This window comes from Sus scrofa, chromosome 3, assembly GCF_054392235.1.
Source record: "Sus scrofa isolate SSC_HxYL_T2T_F1_AM1 chromosome 3, Sscrofa_HxYL_maternal_Yorkshire_Landrace_v2.0, whole genome shotgun sequence".
In the NCBI taxonomy this organism is placed as follows: domain Eukaryota; kingdom Metazoa; phylum Chordata; class Mammalia; order Artiodactyla; family Suidae; genus Sus; species Sus scrofa.
In genome coordinates, this window is record NC_139385.1 from 88,884,442 (window position 1) to 88,906,416 (window position 21,975).

At 38.2% G+C, this 21,975-nt stretch overlaps 1 protein-coding gene across 5 annotated transcripts in view; it reads right to left on the bottom strand.

Annotated features, from left to right (window-relative positions):
* ACTR2 (actin related protein 2) overlaps window positions 1-21,118 on the bottom strand; it is a 37,937-nt gene extending 16,819 nt beyond the window's left edge. For 3 of the 5 annotated variants that reach the window (XR_014839319.1, XR_014839318.1, XR_014839320.1), the window contains exons 1-4: window positions 20,969-21,118; window positions 12,667-12,777; window positions 6,166-6,381; window positions 2,995-3,067 (exon numbers count right to left, since the gene is read on the bottom strand). Coding sequence is in view for 2 of the 5 variants with exons in the window: in XM_005662508.4 (XP_005662565.1) it covers window positions 2,995-3,067; window positions 6,166-6,381; window positions 10,308-10,322; window positions 12,667-12,777; window positions 20,969-21,016 (463 nt within the window). In the remaining 3 variants the exon portion in view is untranslated. 5 annotated transcript variants of the gene reach the window in all.
* Window positions 21,119-21,975: the final 857 nt, after the last annotated feature.

Genomic DNA, 21,975 nt, shown 5'->3' on the forward strand with positions numbered 1-21,975 from the left:
TAATCTAGCTCTTTATTATTTTCATCATATAGTAGGTTCAAAATTATGTTGCTTGGAAAACTCCAGTTGATACTAGATAGCTAGAAATCTGAGAACAATTCATCTTGACTAGGGAAAGGACCATTTTAATTATTTACCAGAAACCAAAAAGACAATGTCAGTTAAACTGTTAAATGGCAAAGAAACTGCCCTGCTTCCCATATGTGCTATCTGCAAGTATAAATGGCTACAAATTAGTGTTTCACCTTTTGTGCCAGGGTTAATTCAGGAAAAACAAAACAAAACTTTTTCTAACTCACACTTTCTAGTAGTTTTAAATACTCTAATAATAGGGTTTTTTTGTTTTGTTTTGTTTGTCTTTTAGGGTCGCACCCTCAGCATATAGAAGTTCCCAGGATGGGGGTTGAATCGGGGCTGCAGCTGCCAGCCTATGCCTCAGCCACAGCAACACAGGATCTGAGCTGCGTTTTCAACCTACGCTACAGCTCACGGCAATGCCGGATCCTTAATCCACTAAGCAAAGCCAGGGATCAAATCCACGTTCTCATGGATCCTAGTGCTGTTCGTTACCACTGAGCTGACAATGGGAACTCCAATAATTTTATTTTTTATTTTTTTTAACATTTATTTATTCTTGGTGGCCACTCCCACAGCATGCGTAAGTTCCTGGGTCAGAAATCAAACCCTTGCTGAAGCAGCAAGCCAAGCCCCTGGAGTGACAATGCCCAGTCCTTAATCTGTTGCACTGACAATGCCAGATTCTTAACCTGCTGCACTCCCTTTGCATACTTTTAAACAAGAGATTTTCTATTGCAAATAAGAGGATTCCATAATATCATTAATTCAAAAAATACTCCCAGTAATATCAACTAAAGCAAGAATTTACATATTTTATTTTCTAAGCAGACCTTCCCATCCAGCCTCACCTTATTTTCCACCACTCCCACCAGGTTATGTACTGGCCTTGCCCTGTACATGTCTGACCCGTTTCCAGTGCCACATCCTTTTGTCACCAAATTATCTATTCTTTCCACTTCGATTCCTAAGGACTCTTTAAAGCTCAATCTAGTTCTTACCTTTCCATTGATACCTTCCTGACCACTCTAACCTCCAGCTCAGCCTTCATTATTCCAGCTATTCCCCGCAATCCTGTCTGCAAAATACAGTCACACACACCTTCCTGAATCACTGTGTCACTTCTTATTCAAAAACATTTCCTGGCTCTGAATGCTCCTACCTTTTTTTTTTTTTTTTTGGTTTAACTGGTAGTACTAGCCGCCTTGTTTAAGAACAATTTTCCACAGCTTAGAGTTCTTTTGATTAATATTACTGGACTACCATCTCTCGAAATTAAGAATTCAACAATTAAACAAAAATAGCTAAATATCAGGAGTTAAGACAGGATATCTTCTTGGACAGAAATAAATTTATGAATGTTTGCTAGAAAAATCTGTTAAGGCCATTTTATTCAAATACAGTTAAAACAAAAATTCATTTCAATAGAAATCCTACTTCCTAAATGGAACTATTATCTCCAGTATCAAAGCTTAGATTCAAAAAATTTTAGTATCTATTTTACAAAGTATTTTCAAAAAAAATTTCTAAAATCTATTTAAAAAAATGAAACAAAATTACCTAGATGCTGACAAGTACTAATTACTCACAGCGGACTGTAACTGCCATAAGGGCAAGAAGACCACATGTGGTTTACTGACTAGCTTACTCACTGCCATATCCTCTCCACGAAACAGAAAGCAAGCCACATGCCACACTTGGTGAATGAAATAGAGGTTCTTTAAAAATTTAATTCTCCCAAGTAAGTATTTTCTTAGTATCTATACGTAGTACTAAAGACAGTTTAAAAACCTAGTATGTATTTTGGCAGAGTGATTTTCACTAATCCATGTGCAGAATCAGATGAATCACCATAATGTTAAGGCTGGTTTTCTAAGTACAACTGACCCTTGAACATGAAGGTTATGAATCTGCATATAACTCATAGTTGGCCCTCTGCATCCCCAACCACAGACCACGTAGTACTGCAGTATTTACTACTGAATATCCATGCATAAATGGACTCGCATAGTTCAAACCTGCATTGTTGACGGGCCAACTGTACTGCCATACATACTGCTTAAGTGTTAAGGCTTGAGACTTAATTCAGTTGTCACCTCCTTCAGAAACCTCGGACATGCTGAATCAATTTCTGTATCTTTTTTCTTATTAGACGAAGTCCTTAAGGGCATCTTTACATTTTCAGTGCCTAACAGACTCTGTGGCACATATCTGATGACCCCTTACGTTCTTCATAAGACCATCAGGATATAAGGAGTTTTCCTTACATGGCTAATGTTTTATTCCCAATGGCAGTAGAAGAGAAGAGAATAGGCCTCCTCCATGAAGTTCACTTTAAAAGTCAGGAAGGCACTCCCAAATGTCTGCCTTTTCTTTTGTATTTACTCCATTATGTATTTGACAAACATGATTTTATACTAACCTTTGTGACTCTCTCTTTTTTTTTTGCTTTTTTTAGGACTGCACTCATAGCATATGGAAGTTCCCAGGCTAGGGGTCGAATCGGAGCTATAGCTGCTGGTCTACATCACAGCTCACAGGAATGCCAGATCCTTAACCCTATGAGCAAGGCCAGGGATCGAACCTGTATGCCAATTCATTCTCCACATGTTTGTTTTTTTTTTTTTAACATTAAGTAGCCTAAAAGAAAGAACCTCCTACTTTTAAAAAAGTTGAGTAGTCTCTTTTTACCTTAAGTCCTTCACCGTTGAGTAAAGAAAATTAAATTGTATATATATTACTTGACAAGTTTTACGAAGTGTGGAAATATGTGAATATATATTTGAAAACATTTGGATATATAAATATTATGCTTTTCTGGGATTTACAACTTACAGGAAAAATAAAATCACTCTGACATAAAACATACTTAATAAATGTTTGCTAAACTGGTTACTCTAGAAGATAAGTTTCACCTACCTTGAGCATATAAAGTCAGAACTGCCTGGATGGCTACATATACACCAGAAAACTGATAAGTTTCAAACATTACCTGAAAATGAAAAAAAGGGGGGGATTGGTATTTAGATATTTAGATATTATATAATAAATATTTATATGCTTTCTTGATGTTCAGAGTGGATTAGTTGCCCAAAATAGAATCAAAGGACCCAAGTGTCCTCCACTCTCTTCAGCTCTTCTCGTCTCTGTTTTAAGTTCTGCTGTCACAGAGCTCCAACCTTGGGGACATTTATGAAATGCTTGGGGACAGACTTCTGAATGTACACTGAGTCCCCAAGTATTTCATAAATGCTACAAAACAAAGATTTCTGAGTGTTTTAGTTAATGGTTGATTAGAATAAAAGAAATCTTTGCACTTTTGAACAAACCTTTCTCAAATGACGTCCCTTAAGGAAAATAACTCTTAATTCAAAGACAAACTATAGAAATTGATAACTGCTGGCCCTTCCCATCGCCCTCCCTCAAACTGGGCCAAGCAAGACTATGGCTCTACCTACAGCAACTTAAGAAAAAAAAAAAGTAAGTGGTAAAACAGCAGGGCAGGAAAACAAAAATAAGCACAGTCATTCCTGAATGTTGGCAATAGAGAAGCCGCTCAGCTGCTGAGCCCTCCCTCCTTATTGGTGCCAAGGCTGCAGCTCCCCTCAGCCAAGGTACAGGGCAAGGAGGAGTTTCCTCACGCCCTCTCTGCTCACAACCCTGCTCTTTCGCTGTAGTGCAGGTGGGATGGGAACATCCTGCAAGATTTTTTCTGTCATCTATAGTGAGCACTCCTTGCTGGCAGTGCTGATGACCACTTTGAATATCTAGATATTTATAAGTTTTGCAACTGACCACAATGACAATTATACAGAATTTAAATCTTACAACTCTGAAATACTCAGCAATTAAGCAAGCAGATTTTGTTTGTTTGTTTGTTTGTTTCAGGGCCAAACCCACGGCATGTGGAAGTTCCCAGGCTAGGGACTGAATCAGAGCAGTAGCTGCCGGCCTACACCACAGCCACAGCAACTCAGGATCCAAGCTGTGACTGTGACCTATACCACAGCTCATGGCAATAGTGGATCCTTAACCCACTAAGTGAGGCCAGGGATCGAACCCACGTGCTCAGGTTCGTTACCGCTGCACCACGGCAGGAACTCCAGCAACTAGATGTTCTAACTACTATTCTATTCCATCATCCTTATTTCCCCTCCACAGGGATGAAAAAGGAAGAGTGATGCTATCCAGCTGACCCCTGAACAACTCAGGTTTGACCTGCACAGGTACATCTAATTGCAGATTTTTTTTCAATAAATAAATACTACACCACCATGTGATCTGAGGTTGGGTGAATCCAGGGATGGAGAACTTTGAATACAGAGGGCCAACTATAAAGTTATATGTAAATCTTCACTGAGAGGGGTTGGCACCTCTAAATGCTTTGCTGTTCAGGGTTCAACTGTATTTGCATTTATTAACTTGACAGCCTGTTAGAATTTGTTTTTATAAAACCATTCGAAAGTATTTGTAGTTCTAAAATGACTCTCTGGATGAGATTAAAGTAGGGCATTATGAATCATAGCCAAGTTTGCACTCACAAGTAAAAGGAGTATTAAACAAATATGAGACCTTAGAGTGAGGAAAGACGAAGTCCTGTCATTTTCGCAGATTAAAACAGTATGTGTCCTAGTCAAATGCTAGTTAGTGGAAAAGGCACTCAGGCATAATGTCATCTGCCTAAACTTTTGCTTGAAAGAGAAGTTGATTTTCATCCTGGTACTGTGTTACCTTCCTAAAGAGGTTTCCTTGTGTAGTAATTTTTTAGTTTAATGAAAAAAAATCTCTGCCATCTGATTCTGTAATGTGCTACTAAAAATAAATAGCAATTACAATGATTACTTATCCATCACAAAGTATTAGTGATTGTAAATCACTTAGAAAGTTCTAAAATTCAATTAAAATATAAACTAATACAATAAAGCCCATCTTTCATAGTTTAAGGAGTTGCTAGGAAAAAATATATAAATCATAAGGAATGATATATATTATATAGCTAACAACACTTATTTGGGGAACCATATTATCTATATCCTCATGACTCTCAAATTTTTATCTTGTTTCAGACTTTACTCCTGAACATGACAGGTAACCATCCACTTGACACTTTTGCTAGGATGACTAATGAAGACCTAACATGCCCAAAACTGACTACCTGACCCATCTGCCTTCCAAATTCTGTTCTACAATCTTTCCCCATCCTCTAGCTGCTCAAGCTGAAACCTTTGGAGTTATCCCTCTGTTACCCATACCTAAGGAATCAGAATATTTTTTGGTCCTACCTTCAAAATACAGCCACAATCTGGCCACTTCCCACTACCTTCTGTGCTATTACCCCTAATCCTAACCATCATTATCTTTTGCCTAGATAATTGAAAAAGTCTCCAAACTGGTCTCTCTTCTACTCTCACTTCCTTATGTTCTACACTCAACACAGCAGTCAACAGGAACCTAAATCTGAATGTGTCCCTTCCCTGTAAGAGCCCTCCATTCCTCTGTAAGAGGCCACAAGCCCCAGGTCATCTGACCCATTATTCCTTCCACCTCATCTCCTGTTGCTCTCCCACACTGGCTTCCTTGCTGACTCTCTAATATGCCAGGCTTGTTCCCATTTCAAGACCTTTACACCAGGTATTCCCTTTGCCTGGAGTGCTCTGGCTAACTCCCTTACTCTGTCTTTACTTAAACATCACCTTCTCACAGACTTGTACCATCACATCCTATGAAAAACACAACCTCCCCACATTCCCTATCTGCCCCTTAACCTACATTTTTTTAAAACGCTTTTGCATCTATTATCTTCTAACAAACCATTCAATTAACTCTGTGTGTGTGTGTGTGTGGTCTGTTTTCCCTTGCTAGAAGGTAAGCTCCATGGCAGCAGGATTTTGTTTTGTTTACTGATATATTCTACTTGTAAATAATGACTAGCATATAGTTAAGTGCTCAGTAAATAGCATCTGGGAGGAAATAACAATTATTTTTATCCTTTCCATTCTCAACAACAATGGTAAGATGAAAGAAAAAAACAATTGGCTTTACCATCACACCACAGAAACACATATATGCACAACTCATCTAAAAACTTACCTCTACAATCTTCTCTCTGTTTTTGGTTGGGTTCATAGGAGGTTCTGTGAGTAAGATTTTACAATTCCTGGTATCTATGTTAAGTTTCTCTGGTCCAAATGTATAGTCCCACAGGTGTTTCATGTCATCCCAATTTCGTACTATGCCATTTTCCATAGGGTAATTAACTTCTAACATTGAGCGTAATTCACTTGCCTCATCACCAACCATAAGGTCCTAGAAAACCATATCAAAGCTTTAGACCAAATTTTTGTATAAAATGCCTTCAGAAAATTATCCTCCCATGATATTTCGGAAGGCTTGGGAATAATTAATTTTAATCTTTCTGGCACTTTCAGATAAAGTTCTTCATTCCACAAGTTAAAGAGATCTTTTCTTTCATGAACAATGCTTTGCAAAGCTTAATTATGAAAAGTACATTTTATGTACAAGGTGGTTTAAAGCAATAAATTGACCTTACCTTTAACACACATGTTTCCAAAAGAAGAGCATTAGCACAAATAAACCCCACATTTTCATATTTTGGAGGGTTTTGTATGAGGTTTCAGCTGTTTCTTTTGCTCAAATGTTCAAAAAATAAGGCCTGTGATATGTGAGATAGCACATCAGGGAAAAAAAAAAAACTTGTAGAAAAATGCTCAATGCATGCAGCACATTTCTTTGTACTAAATATCAAAATGATAAGTGTAGGTACTATAAAGCACAATGAGAAGCAAAAAATAAAATGATTTTTATTACACTACAATAATGGATATATGTACCACATAACTTGTAAATTTCACAAACTCCTATCTATATATGTCTAAATTAGAACTGAAATTAAGTTTCTATACATGCCTCACAAAGATGAATGACAATTTGTATAGATACAAAAAATTAAGACACAGAGAAACAGCTGTTCTTTGAAATTATCTCAGCAACACTTTCAATCTTAAATACTGCGAAGCTATGCTATCACACATAAAGCAGAATACTCACAAGTCTTGTCTCCAATGAGAGCGTACTTAAGATGACCCACATTTGAAAAGTCGTATTTTGTATGTATAGTAAAGCTAATGAGGACTCAGAATTTAAACTTATTTTAGAAATCAGTTATTCAAAATATTAAACAATCCTGATTTCTACATATATGGATGAATCCAACTTAGAGAAAAAAATCCTTGTATCAGAAATAGCTACTATTTGCTGCGAGACTTTAAGATGTTTTAAAACAGAGGTTTAATATATATGACTTGAAAACTTTAAAAAATAACAACTCAAAAAAAAAAGATAAGAGCTAAACCAGGACTCTAAAAAAACAAAACAAAAAACCCCAAAACCAGATCTCTGGAAAATCACCACTGAAGGCAACAGCGAAAAGCAAAAACAAAGTTAAAGCAGATGCTAGAAATGTTCACTAAGACTTCTCTGTTGCAACAATTTTCTTATAAATTTAATTTACTGCAACTTAATACCCAAATTTCTTAAATATTAACTTTTTAGAATCATCTGATAAAAAAATGCAAAACTAAAAATGTGTATTTGTGAACTCTAGTTAATTACATGCATTTGTTGAATTACTTAGTGAGAGGTATACTGATAATTTCAAATACATCAAAAAATGAGATACATTGATGGACTGATGATGGATAAATGGATAGATATGTGATGTATAAGTATAGTAAATATTAATGTCAGAATCTGCAAGTTTCACTGTAAAACTCCCTCAATTTTGCTGTATATTTATTTTATTTTAAATCTTTTTTTTTTTTTTTATGGCCACACCCACAGCATATGGAAGTTCCCAGGCTAGGGGGGTCGAATCGGAGCTGCAGCTGCTAGCCTACACCACGGTCACAGCAAAGCAGGAGTTGAGACTCGTCTGTGACCTACACCACAGCTTGAGGCAACGCCAGATCCTTAACCCATCGAGCAAGGTCAGGGACTGATCCTGAATCCTCATGGATCCTAGACGGGTTCGTTACTGCTGAGCCATGACGGGAACTCCTGCTGTATATTTTAAATACTTCTTAATAAAATGTTAGGGGGAGTTATCTATACCTCCAAGTACATATGACCATTAATATAATTTAATATACAATTTTGTTACTTTCTTTTAGAATGTATCTTTCTTTGTGTTATATAAGGTTATAACAGATTAGATAATTAGATGGTTTATATCATCGATATACATTCTTATATCAACAAATTTAGCAAGTCTGGTCTGATTTCATCAGAATATTTAGTTTTTATTCCATGCAAGAATAGGGGCTTGCATATATATATCTGATCCAATGCCAACTCAAAATAAAAGCCTTTTGTATCTACTTTTAGGACATATACTCTAAAGAATTAACTGAAAGAAACATCTGGCATTAAATTATCTTACCATCCCTCTGAACAAAGACGACATTTAAAATGGAAGAAAACAAGTATTAACTTATCAGATTTGTGCAAATATTCTTGAGTAACTCAAGCTACCTAATTCAAAAGTTTATCCATATCTAAAATTTTAATCCAAAAAAATCCTAAAACATAGTTTCCCCTAGAACATTTCAACTTCCAAAATTCCCAAATGCTAAGAGCTTTATGTAACTTGCCCTCACTGCTAAGAATAAAATTAAGAGGCAATCAAATCAGGCCTTAGTTTTTTACCACCCACCTCATCACTGGACCTTAAGCCTAAACCATCACTTATTACCTGAAAGAATGAAAAATTAGAGTAACTGTCTCAAATGCTGTTTTAAACACATTTATATTTTACGAAAAGTAGGCAATGTAGATGAGATTTGCCAAGAATCATTTTGAACAATGTCACCTCAAAAAGGAAAATAGATCAAATATACTTTAAAACCACAATTCTTAGAACGAAATTTCATAAAAAACATTAATTAAGCCTACACTGTTCTCTACAAGTACACTTTTTTCCTAATCTCCTTAGGATTTTAAAACAAATGCATGATCTTTTATTTAGGATAAATACAGAAATTTCCACTTGTAAATGTTTTTGTTTATTCAAAAGAAAACTTCACAAAAGGTTGCTACTACTAGTTAAAATATTTCATTTTGGAGTTCCCGTCCTGGCACAGCAGAAACAAATCCAACTAGGAACCATGAGGTTTCGGGTTCGATCCCTGGCCTCGCTCAGTGGGTTAAGGATCAGGCGTTACTGTGAGCTGTGGTGTAGGCTTGGATCCTGAGTTGCTGTGGCTGTGGTGTAGGCCTGCGGCTGTAGCTCCAGCTGGACACCTTGCCTGGCAACCTCCATATGTTGTGGGTGCAGCCCTAAAAAGCAAAAAAAAAAAAAAAAAAAATATATATATATATATATATATCACTTGAAATACCTGATATTCATCTTTGTCAAAGCTGTTTACAAATAACATTAAAAACAAAGTTGAAAATATTTATTATAGATGCACTTAGACTATCATAGAAAAATATAATAAAAGAGTCAATTGCCTGAGATGCGCCTAATAAGCTTCTAGTTCAAAAGAAAAAGGTGCCACACAATGGTATTTATTTAGAGGGAAAATCAGTTGTCTTAGAAAACTTTCCCCTTTTTCTTATTAATACTCAGATAATGTTGTAAAATCTGCTCATCAATAAGGATAATGCAGCAAACAAGTCAATCTCTTTTTCTCCTCCTTTCCTATCCACAGTTCATTTGCACATTAAAATTTTACTCAGTTTATTAAATACACAAATATATAATAATATATATGTGTGTGTATATATATAGGCTATGACAGGCAATGTTCAATTTAACATCGGCCAATAAAATGGACTTATCCAAATGCAAGACTTCATCCCAATTTTTTGGATCACACATATCCTAAATAAAGCTACTTAATTTCTAAGATAACGCACACCACATTCCATTTTAATTGTAACATTCATCTACAAAAAACACAAGAAAACAATTCAAAACTATGTTAGTAATTAGTTCTGGTTTGGTCCATTGTATGCAATCAGGAAAGTATAGGATTTAATTAGTTGCTACCAAATTGAAGCAATGGAAAAGGTTAAAAATCAAAGTACTTAAAATTAAAATATGGAATTACCCCCCCCTCCCCAATACTAAAGGGACACAAAACAACAACTACTGTCCCACCAAGCAAAAGTGGAAAACAAACAGAGAGCATGTGTGTAACCTCACTTACCATCTTTTTGTTATTCTACTTCAACAGGTCAAGAAAGGTGAAGAGAGAGAAGGTAGAAGTAAGAGTCAGAAAAGGCCTAAATAAAATCCTCACTGAAATTTTTAAACATACAAGCAATAGAGACAAATTAGGTTGAGGTCAGATGCAGTACTACTATAGTTTACGGAGTTAATAATTAGGGCCAAATTAACATGGACAGTTATCACTCCTGAACGAATATTAACTCATTAAACAATTTAAATTTCCAGTTTTCAGTCTACCACATTTTAGCTAACAAGACACAAAAAGTATAAGTCAATCCACTAGGCATAGGAATTCCAAAAAGTCAAATTTCTTTAATTCATTACTGAATTTAAGAACCTTAATTAAGGAAAATAAATAGCAGAAAAGGTCTGGCTGAGTAAGTAAAAGGTGTTTAAGAGTTGATTTTCCAGCCTCTAGCAGTCAAGTTAAATCTGACACAGGTCTCTTTTCTTTCACCATTATCTACTGGAAGAACAAATTAACTTGAAAGACTTAAAAGATTAAGCAGATTGAACAGAAGTGAGCCAACCAAACACAGAATGACAAACCATACAAGCAAATGCTACTGGGGAATTCCTTAGCAAAAATGTCTTCTTAGGGTATCGTCTAGTTTCATTTCTATCACTTGGCCTTAAAAAGCAAGAAAAGCGAGAGTGAAAAAGAAAGGTAATTATTTGACTATGTTGGACAATAAAAATGGCTACATGTGATGTATCTTAATACCTCAAAAAAGTTATTATCCATAAACTATATAAAAAGCCATTCTTTAAAATCCTGATACTGAATAAAAGTGTAACTAATTTAAAAAGTTTATCCTTATCACCATTATGAGCTAAATTTTAAGTTGAAGTTCATTTAAGATTGAATTCAATCAGCATGAAAGGAGTTCATAAAAAGAGGATATGGAATTGCATAAAATTCCCAAAAGACCCTTAAAAAAAACTTCAAAACTCTCAATACTGAGTGTCCCTTCTGATTGTAACAAAACAAAACAGAGGCCAGAATCATTTTTTCCTTTAATTTTTAAAAAAATTAGCACAGAACCTAAATTTCAGTTTATATTTTTATTCATTATGGTGTAACTCAATTCTCTAGTCCCAACAGCAGAGCTACCAAGTAGCAAGTCTCTACCACCTATTACCACCTTCCTAGACATTTCAAAACAAATGTTCACAGAGGTGCACCCTAATTCATAATCTAACAATTTAGCGAGGTCTTGCTGAGGACTGTCCAGATAGGACCAACAATGCTAGCTTGTTCACAGATAATTCAGTAAAAGGGCCCCTAATTTCTTTTCTTTTTTTTTTTTTTTGGCTTTTCTAGTGCCACATCCACAGCATATGGAGGTTCCCAGGCTAGGGGTCTAATCTGAGCTATAGCTGCTGGCCTATGCCACAGCCATAGCAATGCAGGATGTGAGCCGCGTCTGCGACCTACACCACAGCTCACAGCAATGCCAGATCCCTAACCCACTGAGCAAGGCCAGGGATGGAACCCTCAACCTCACAGTTCCTAGTCAGATTCATTAACCACTGAGCCATGACAGGAACTCCAAGGGCCCCTGATTTCTACTGCATTTTGTATAACCTGATCCCTAGGCCACCTGAAGAATTTAAGTCAACTGGTGACCACTGTTCTTTATAATTCTTTCCCTTTTTTTCTCCTAAAATATTTTTAACTCCCACTTGATTTCCAATTCCTTTAATAGAAGAGAAAAGTCTATGCTTAATGTCTAGTCTCTCATGTTAAGTACACTGAGCAGGCAAGGACAACGCTCCCTCCCCGCTCCTTGTGGTAAGATAAATAATGCAAGGCCAAAGAAAGACTTGCACGGCTTCCTCCTGCACACTATGGAAATCAACTATACTGGTGAAAAAGGAACCAATAAAATTTACATCCTGTGTTTTCCAGACTAATTATATAAAATTGTAGGGGATCAGGCCATGAGAACATGGAAAGAAAAAGTCTTAGGTCCCAAAGAGACACTAACATAGAATGGCAAATATATGGAGTTGAAAGACATAAAAATACCAGGCTGATTTCTTTTAAAAATTATATTATGAAATATGACTTTTAAGTCACTAGTACAGTATTCACATCAACATAAAAATCCTAAGTATTTACTCCGTTCAGAGAGTAATGGCATCAAGCCATACTTAAAAGTCAGATGAACTTAACTTCAGTTTTTGTCTTTCTTCAGATGTTGATAAAATTTAAAATATAAGAAATTCTGCCTCCCCTCCTTTGCTTTTCAAGGCATCACATTTTAAAACTAGTTAATTCAAAGAACACCTCACAGGTTTTGATCCTCATTTATCAATAAATAAAATATTACCTTGATTTCAATGTTTCCCACTTTGGTGGTTGATCTGATAATAGGTCTTCCAACCAAAGCTGGGAAGATGTGTTCTGGAAAGTTAGAGCCTGCATATCCACACTTCACAAACTGGAAAAGAACAATAAAAGGGGTTAGTGTAAGGTATCTACTATATCCATTTAAAAACAGTATCTGAAAAATACCCATTTTGCATTTTTAACTTTTAGTGCTTTCAAATTACCCCAAGCAGTCACCCAGTCTATCATATCCTCACTTACTTCCTGTTACAGCACTGCTACCAGAAGAGTTCTTATGTCTTTCCTGGTTAACTGCTTATTTAGTGCCTAGGTCTCCTCACTACGGGGAAAGCCTCAAGAGAGCAGGGAGCTAAGCTGAGCAGCTCATGCCGGAGCCCAGTGCCTTGACCCACAATGTGAGGAAGGGACAAATTCGTTCAACAAATGCTAAGCATTTTTGAAAAAGAAATGCTAGACAATAAGAACTAAAGCTTCATTTCTAAAGCAGGCTTTCATTCATGTCTGGCAATTCACTTAAGCAACCTCATTATCCAAAATGGGAAAATCAAGTGGCAAAATAAACATTTATTAGGCATCTGGGGCTATTTACATTTGTATATTTAAACAAATATATGTAGTAATACCAGGTGACATAATTACACATTCAGATAGTGCACTTCTCCAATGAGGACACACTACTGATTCTGACAACACTTCCATTTTAGGGTAAGAAACTGATATACTAGGAGATTTAATGACTACAGTGAAACTGAAAATAGAACCAAGGGTTTTTTATTCTTACACCAATAATACACTCTATTTAGTTTTATTTTCAAGAGCAGCTATTATAAGAAAAAGGCAATTAAAAAACTTCAGGGTGGGAAGAAGAAGCTACACAAGAAAGGAAATGTAATCAGTCTCTGCCCTCTCTCTTAACAAGCCTTTATTCAACGTAAGTTACACTGTGCAAGGCCTTTTCTGCCTACTGATGAATCTCAAGCACCTACAACAGTGGCTGACGTGTACCAGGCACATACTAAATAACTGATCAATAAATATTAAAGTTTTGGGAGTTCCCCTTGTGGTGCAGCAGAAACCATGGAACCATGAGGTTGTGGGCTTGATCCCTGGCCTCGCTCAGGGGGTTAAGGATCCTGTGTTGCTGTGAGCTGTGGTGTAGGTCGAAGACACAGCTCAGATTTGGCATTGCAGTAGCTGTGGCTCCGATTAGACCCCTAGCCTGGGAACCTCCACATGCCTCTGGTGCGGCCCTAAAAGGACAAAAGACAAAAAAATAAATAAATAAAGTTTTGTTGAGAGTATGATACTATGATTATTTTTATATAAAGAGTGTGTTTAATATTGAGAAAGTCTATTATTCCATGGCTTCAGGCACTATATTCTCGTAGAAGAATTAAGGAGAGAAAGAGTATCTGAATGTGACGCATGACACTGAAAACACAAAAATGGACAGAAACCCATTTCTTCACAGAAGGCTGCTTTATACATGGCACTGTTTTGTTTGATAGTGATAAAAGTTAGCAATAACCTTAAACTCACTGACTTCTGACTAACCCTCCAAAATATAAATTTTTTATATTTCGAAAGCAACCTTGTTGGAAGTGATGTTGATGAACCACACTTATAAATAGCCTAGAACATTCTGCCATGCATAATTTCAAGTCTTTTATAAATACAGCTTTTAAAAATGTTAGTCTTCAGCACACTAAAACTACTAGCATGAAAAATCTGTCTAAAAATTTAAAATTTCATATTTCTAATTACGACCCGAATTCCTATCTTCTCAGTTCAAGTTTACATTTCAAAACCTACATAAAACATACGGTTCAGATATGTTTTTTTCCAAACCCACAAAACCTAGTCCTGGTCAGTTTAACACAGAGCCAAAATATGTTTCTAAAACTGTAATACAATTCTAACTGGATTCCCTTACAGGGCAGAAGTTAGCATGGTATGATAGCATACACAGCACAAAACCTGCTTGCTCATATCTACCTCTCTATTTGAATAATAGTTGACAGTAAACAACTACAATATACTTCCCACTCTAAAAAGTGTTTAACAGAATTCAGAAGTGCCAGTGCAATTCTCCACAACGTCTCCCCAAATAATTTATCATTGTGACCCAGAAAGAGCTAGAGAGACAATTGCCATAGAGGAAAATACCTAGTATTTTCTAGTCTATTCAAATTAAAAGAAAAACTCTCACACTCTTCCCTTCTAAATCAAACTCTCTTTTGTCCTTAAGTCAAAAGCCAGCTCACTGGATGTGAACTGAAATCATAGGCAAGAACAGTAAATCTCTTCTCATTATTCCAACCATGTCCAAATTTCCACAAAAATAAGATCTGTCAGGATCATCAGCCTCATATCAGCATTAGTTAAAACTTACACATATATTCCAATAGAGAAAGCAAATACTATGTAAGGCATTAAATTCTTAGGTTTACCTTAAAGTAATGAACAGATAATGACACTTCAAGAATCAAAAGTGTCCATTCACCAGGCTGAAATGCTCACGTGGGTGTAAATGTTCTTAAAATTATAGGATGAATCAATAAAAAAAAAAAGAATCTACAAGTTTGTAAGGGCATCTCTGCATATTAAATGCAGACAAATGATTTAAGTGAGAAATCATAACAGAAGATGAAGGTGGGAAAAGGAGCCTGGGATGGGGCACAAGCCCTGGTACAGGGAGGAGGCTGTGACGTACCTCCCCTCATTCTGAGCCACACACACTAGGAAACACACAGCCTGGCAAATCCATAATCACATCACAGAAGGTTTACTTATTATAATTGTATCTTTAAAATCTTTTTTTTCTTCTTCCTTTTTTTTTTTCATTGTCTCAGCTTTTATTATTATTTTCTAAATAGTTATTTCTCCAATACAATTTTTTTTCTACTGTACAGCATGGTGACCCAGTTACACATACATGTACACATTCTATTTTTGCACATTATCATGCTCCACCATAAGTGACTAGACATAGTTCCTCTTTTTTCTTTTTTGACCACCCCAAGGCATAGGGAGTTGCTGGGCTATCAGACTAGCCACAGCTACAGCAATGCTGGACTTTAACCCACTGTGCTGGACCAGGAATCAAACCTGTGTCCTGGAGCTACAGATGCCACCCATCCTATTGCACTACAATAGGAACTCTTGTATCCTAAAAGCCTTTTTCAGGGAGTTCCCATTGTGGCTCAGCGATTAACGAACCAGACAATATCCATGAAGATGCAGGTTCAATCCCTGGCCTTGTTCAGGGGGTTAAGAATCTGGTGTTGCCGTGAGCTATGGTGTAGGTCGCAGACATGGCTCAGATCCTGCGTTGCTGTGGCTGTGGTGTAGGCTGGCAGCTGTAGCTTCTATTCAACTGCAAGGCTGGGAACTTCCATAGGCTGTGGGTACAGCCCTAAGAAAAACAAAAATGAAAACAAAATTCTTGTTTAAGCATATTTTTTTTGCCAAGCCCACTGCATGTGGAAATTCCCAGGCCGGGGACTGAACCCAAGCCACAGCAGTAAACAGACCCATAGTGGTGACGACACTCATGAGCCACCAGGGAACTCCTTGTTTGAGCAGATTTTAAGGGACAAAACATTTGCTAAGTGCCTAAGGTAAGAAGACAAAAATTAAGAACACCTTAAACTATGAAAATAATTGTAAACTACTATTCCTGTGCTTTATTAAAAAATTAAAATTTGGCTTTTAGTTCAAATCAAAAGATCAATCAATTAATAAAATTATTTATTCCATTCAAGCAGCAGCTTATTGGAAGCAGACTTGCCATAGTAATCCAGTGCTAGCCTTCCTACAGGATACTAGATATTTGGTCAAATGGCAAGAGCTGCACTATTTCACATTATTTCAAATGTGAAAGCATTAATAGCTACAATAACAATATAATTATAATTATCTATTTCTCAATAATATATAATAGAAAATCTGGCAGTTCCTTTCTTGCAAAAAGTCAGTTTTTTCTTTAAAGATCTAAACAATGATATAATAAAATACAAAGAAAATATTTTCTAAACTATTCATTTGGTATCATTTTAATCCTTGAACTACCTCCCTCCACTCTAATCAACTAAGACTTGGTAACTTAGTTCTCTCACTGTGTGCAATAAGGCTGTGTTTAAGAAATAGATTTTACCATATATAGTTTCCTCTTCACAGCACTGTGGTTTAAACTGGTTCCCTTACTTCCCACTGAGTCATCAAATGGTAAGAACATGAACAGTATAATGTTCTTTTAAGCAAAAATGAAGAAAAATTCCATCTACATTTACTCTGAAGGCATCTTTCTCCCCTCAAAAAATAAACTGGGATTTATACAGACTCGTTTGAGCTTATTTAATTTGTATTTTTTTGTTTATAATTTAACCTGATGGTATTGATATATTAATTTAATTGCCTAGTGACTATTCTGATCTTAGATTATCAAAATATTTATTCTGCTTATCCCAAAGCATTTTGCACAGTAAAACCAAATTTCTGTTTGGTATGTTTCTACTTCAAACACTCCTGAATTCAACATAAAAATTTGTATAAGCCAGATAAAGCAAGCCATAATCAATGACAAAAGTGAACAATAAATGAATAATTCTCCTAACACTGTAAGCTACTTTGTATCACTAAACCCCCAAAATTATACCAGTCACACTCCAAAAGTCTCCACTGTTGGTGAACTAACTCAATGCTAATGAAATCACCCAAGTTTGGTAAAAGAACACAACACCAGGGGCCTGGGCTCAACTTCTGGAAGACATCTACACCTATCCAGATCTCCACATTTTCACCTATCTGGCCACTTTCAGCAGATCTATTTTAGGTGGAGGTTTAGAGGAAGGCTCCATTTTAGCAATGGTCTTTTGAATGGCTATGAGGATGGTGTGCATAAAGTGTTGGAATCAGATGAGTTTTCTTCCTCTCGGAGGCCCTAAGGAGACACTGGTTTGGCTGGGACCTAGTTAGGAAAAAGAGTAGGACTTAACATCTGGCAAGTGATCATAAGAACTGACCTACTCTTAGAGAGCATTCCATTTAGGGCCAAAAGGAAGGTTTTTTTGTGGTTTTTTGTTTTTTTAAATTAACACATTCTCAAATAGCCTATAACTTAAAAACCTAAAAAATGTAACAGGTGAGTTGCTTCAGAGTAACAACTATTCCCACAAGTTTTAGAAATCAATTTCTAATATCTTCTTTATTTAATCAAGATGAATCATTAGACCTTCAGGTACCTAAATAAAACCAAGATGACTATGAAGTATAAGCTGTAAGAAATATAGAATCTTAAGTGGTTCCTAATCCTCTAAAATTTCACATACTACACAGAAATATCACATACTACATCAGAGCTGTTTCTTCATTTGAAGTCAACCATGTCTACAGAAAATCTGGATAAAATTTTAAAGTAACTAGAAACATAACACCAAATACATGAGTTTTTTTGTTTGAATTAACTACATTTTTTCCTATTTATGTCATAGTAACTGATCTTTCATCTTAAGGAACAAGATTCTTAAACTATGGATTAGACATAAGACTAATCAATAATAGAGTTCTAACACGGATAAACTAATGAAATAGGAACATAAAAAAGAGCTCATGATTAACATTCCCATTGCTAACAAATATTATGGAAAAAAACCTCATATACACTACAAAAATCAGGTTCACTGCCCTTCAAAGAGGAGGTGTCCATTCAAATATATCCATGTTCAATTTCTTTTTTTTTTTTTTTTGCTATTTCTTGGGCCACTCCCTCGGCATATGGAGGTTCTCAGGCTAGGAGTCAAATCGGAACTGTAGCCACCGGCCTACGCCAGAGCCACAGCAACACGGGATCCGAGCCGTGTCTGCAACCTACACCACAGCTCAAGGCAACGCCGGATCGTTAACCCACTGAGCAAGGGCAGGGACCGAACCCGCAACGTCATGGTTCCTAGTCGGGTTCGTTAACCACTGCGCCACGACGGGAACTCCTCCATGTTCAATTTCTAAAGAGAAAAGCTGACATATTAACAAGACAAAATATTTTAAACTCAGTTTTTGAAGATTTACATTTATTTACTTATTGCCACATATGCTACATGTCGAAGTTCCCAGGCCAGGGACTGAAACCTTGCCAAAGCCATGACCCAAACCACAGCAGTGACAATGCAGGATCCTTAACCCACTGTGCCACCAGGGAAGTCCCAATTTACATTTATTTAGAGGTCAATCTGAGACTACAATGGGCACCAGGCTAATATTTTTTAAATATTGCACCTTTAACTGAATTTGAACTGTAAAAGTAATACCTGCTTCTAGTTAATTTCATTTAAAGGTAGCAATATATGTTTTGTTAAAAAAAACAAGGACAGGAGTTCCCGTCGTGACTCAGTGGTTGGCGAATCCAACTGTGAACCATGAGGTTTCGGGTTCAATCCCTGGCCTTGCTCAGTGGGCTGGGGATCCAGTGTTGCCGTGAGCTGTGGTGTAGGAAGCAGACGCGGCTCGGATCCCGCCTTGCAGTGGCTCTGGCGTAGGCCAGCGGCTACAGCTCCGATTAAATCCTTAGCCTGAGAACCTCCATGTGCCTCGGGGAGTGGCCCTTAAAATGGCAAACCAAAAAAAAGACAAAAAAAAAAAAAAAAACAACCACCAAGAACATTTTTCCAATAATTCAGAAGTCATGAAGTCCTTCCCACCTTACCTCACTCTCATTCCTAGTCTCCACAGGTAACTGCTATGAACATACATTTCTTATGAATCCCTTCAAAATTTCACATACACATACACATTTGTGGACACATAAATATTTTAATAAAGAGCACATAAATGGAATTGTGGTAAATTTTTTTTTTTTTTTTTTAAGGGCTGCCCCTGCAGCATATGGAAGCTCCCAGGTTAGGGGTTGAATTAAGAGTTCTGGCTGCCCCTCTACACCACAGCAATGCTGGATCCAAGGCGAGTGTACGACCTACTCTGCAGCTCATGGCAACACGGGATCCATAACCCACTGAGCAAGGCCAAGGATCAAACCCACATCCTCATAGATACTAGTCAGGTTTGTTACTTCTGGGCCAGGACGGGAAGTCTCTCTTATCTGTTTTTTAACTCAGTTCAGATAAAGTTGGTATAATTATTGCTTGTAAAAGACTGTAACAAATTCAATCAAGGTCAGTATTACTGAAGTGAATATCAGCTCTTCTTTCCCCTCAACAATCCAGTTTCCAAACTGCTTTAAAGTTGAAATAAAATCGATTTTAACTCACAATGTTACATTTATCGAAGGAAGGGGATAAGAGTCACAAAACATTGCAACTCCAAAATGATTAGAAATTTTTGTAATGTAGTGATCACTACAGAACTCATCTAAAATAAGTGACATTTTTGTCTTCTAATTTGCTAGTTTTGCTGCCCAAATACAATTTTTTAAATAAGGAAGAGGGCGATTGAATGAGACAACTTTCAAATTACTTGTCAGTGTTCCTCTCAGATTTTTACAATGATTTTCCTTTTAGAATCTTAAATACTAACATTATCTCATCCTTCAAGTAAGGAAAGAGAGGAGGAGGGGTACCCAAACTGATTAACTTCCCCTAAGGTTAGTGGAATTAATACTCGGGACTTCAGGGGTTTAAGATCATCCACTGAAACATGCTGGTCTCTGCGATGCTGCACCTGGGCCAAATTTCCAGCATGCAGAACAAAAAGTAAATGATTCGCTGCCGAACTGGCTTCCCCTACCCTCAGAAATCAAAATCCAAAAACCCAAAAGCTTCAAACACTACCAAAGGACTAGGGTTCATTGCATGACAGCACTTCCCTTTTTTCTTTAAACTCGTTTCCTGCCTCCCGTTCCGTATCTTCAACTACACAGGAAGAGGAAGGCCTCTTGGTCGTTCTCCTTTTTACATACCGGCGACCCTGGGGACAGGAGCCCTTCTGCAGCACACAAACCCAGCCTTTTACCCCCTCCGGCCCTTCAGCCAAATCGCCGCGGCTCAAGCGCAGAGCCGACCCCGGTGGGGCGGCAGGTGGGAACCCCATCCATCCCCCGCCAGCCTGGCCAGCCGTCTCGACCCCGAGATGCTGGAGTGGTGGGCTCGGGGACCCAAAGGGCCCCGCCCGCTCGCGCCCCACACCGCGGAGGCAGGAAGTGCTGTCCCGCGCCCCTGGGCTCCGGCTGCCGGGGGCCCAAAGGTGCCGCCCCCGGCGCCAAGGGCCCGCGAGCCGCCAGCACATCCCCGCCTGGGCCTGTGGCCGCCGTACCCTCCCCGCCGAGCGCTTACCCCAGTGCCGTTGTCACACACCACCACCTTCCTGCCCTGGCTGTCCATCGTCCACCGGAAAGAGCGCCTAAGCCGCCGCCGCCGCTGAACAACCTACAGCCGCCTCCGTCCGCCGGGTTCCTCTTCCTCCTCCGCCCTCTTCCCGGCCCCTCCTTCGTCCCAACTTTCTTCCCCCAACCGGAAGTGGCCGCCCGGCCCCGCCCGCCACCTAACAGACTGCCTGTGCGGAAGAGGTGGGGATGGGAGGGAGGAGGCAGATACTGGCAATGGCGAGCTCCAATAAGAAACAAAGAAGCCCGAGGCCCCGCCCACGTCGCCGGCTCCTCCTCTGGCTCCAGCTCCACCTTCACGGTCGCCGCCCGACCAGGTTCTTCCTGTCCTCGTCTTGTTACCGGCGCCTCCCGGGGCCGTAATGGTACCCCCAGGCTTCGCATGAGTTAAGGGCGCCGCTTACCCGGCTGCAGAAGGAGCAGGCAGACGAAGGACACCGGGTCCGTCGAGGGACGGCAGCGGGTTGTGATAGAGAAGCTTGCCAGGAGGGCGGGAGGCGGGAGTAAACCTAGACATTTTTGTTAACCCACCTTTGAACAAGGCTTGGTGTGTCATTGCTTTCTAGACCTTTTCAGTGGACAGAGCCGGGGTGGGTATACACACGTGAAATCATGCATTTATGCCAATTCCAACTCAACTCATATTTGCTCGATTCGCCTTTAGTAAAATGAGCGAAAGTGAGCCTCATCGATCACCACTTCCCTCCCAACAGCACCATGTTGCTTCGTACCTCTTCTGTGTCTGTACGTCTTTGAACCCAGAGTTTCTGTTTTGACATCAGACAATCCCATTTTCAAATATGGCCCTGCCACTCAAGAATTATGTGATCTGGGCATAGCCTTGTAAATGCATGGGGATAATAACATTTACTTCCATCAGTTGTGGAGATAAAATTCTGAGCAGAGAGTAAGCGTGTTCTACACTCTTAAACGTGAAGTTCTCTCTGTAGTGTCCCT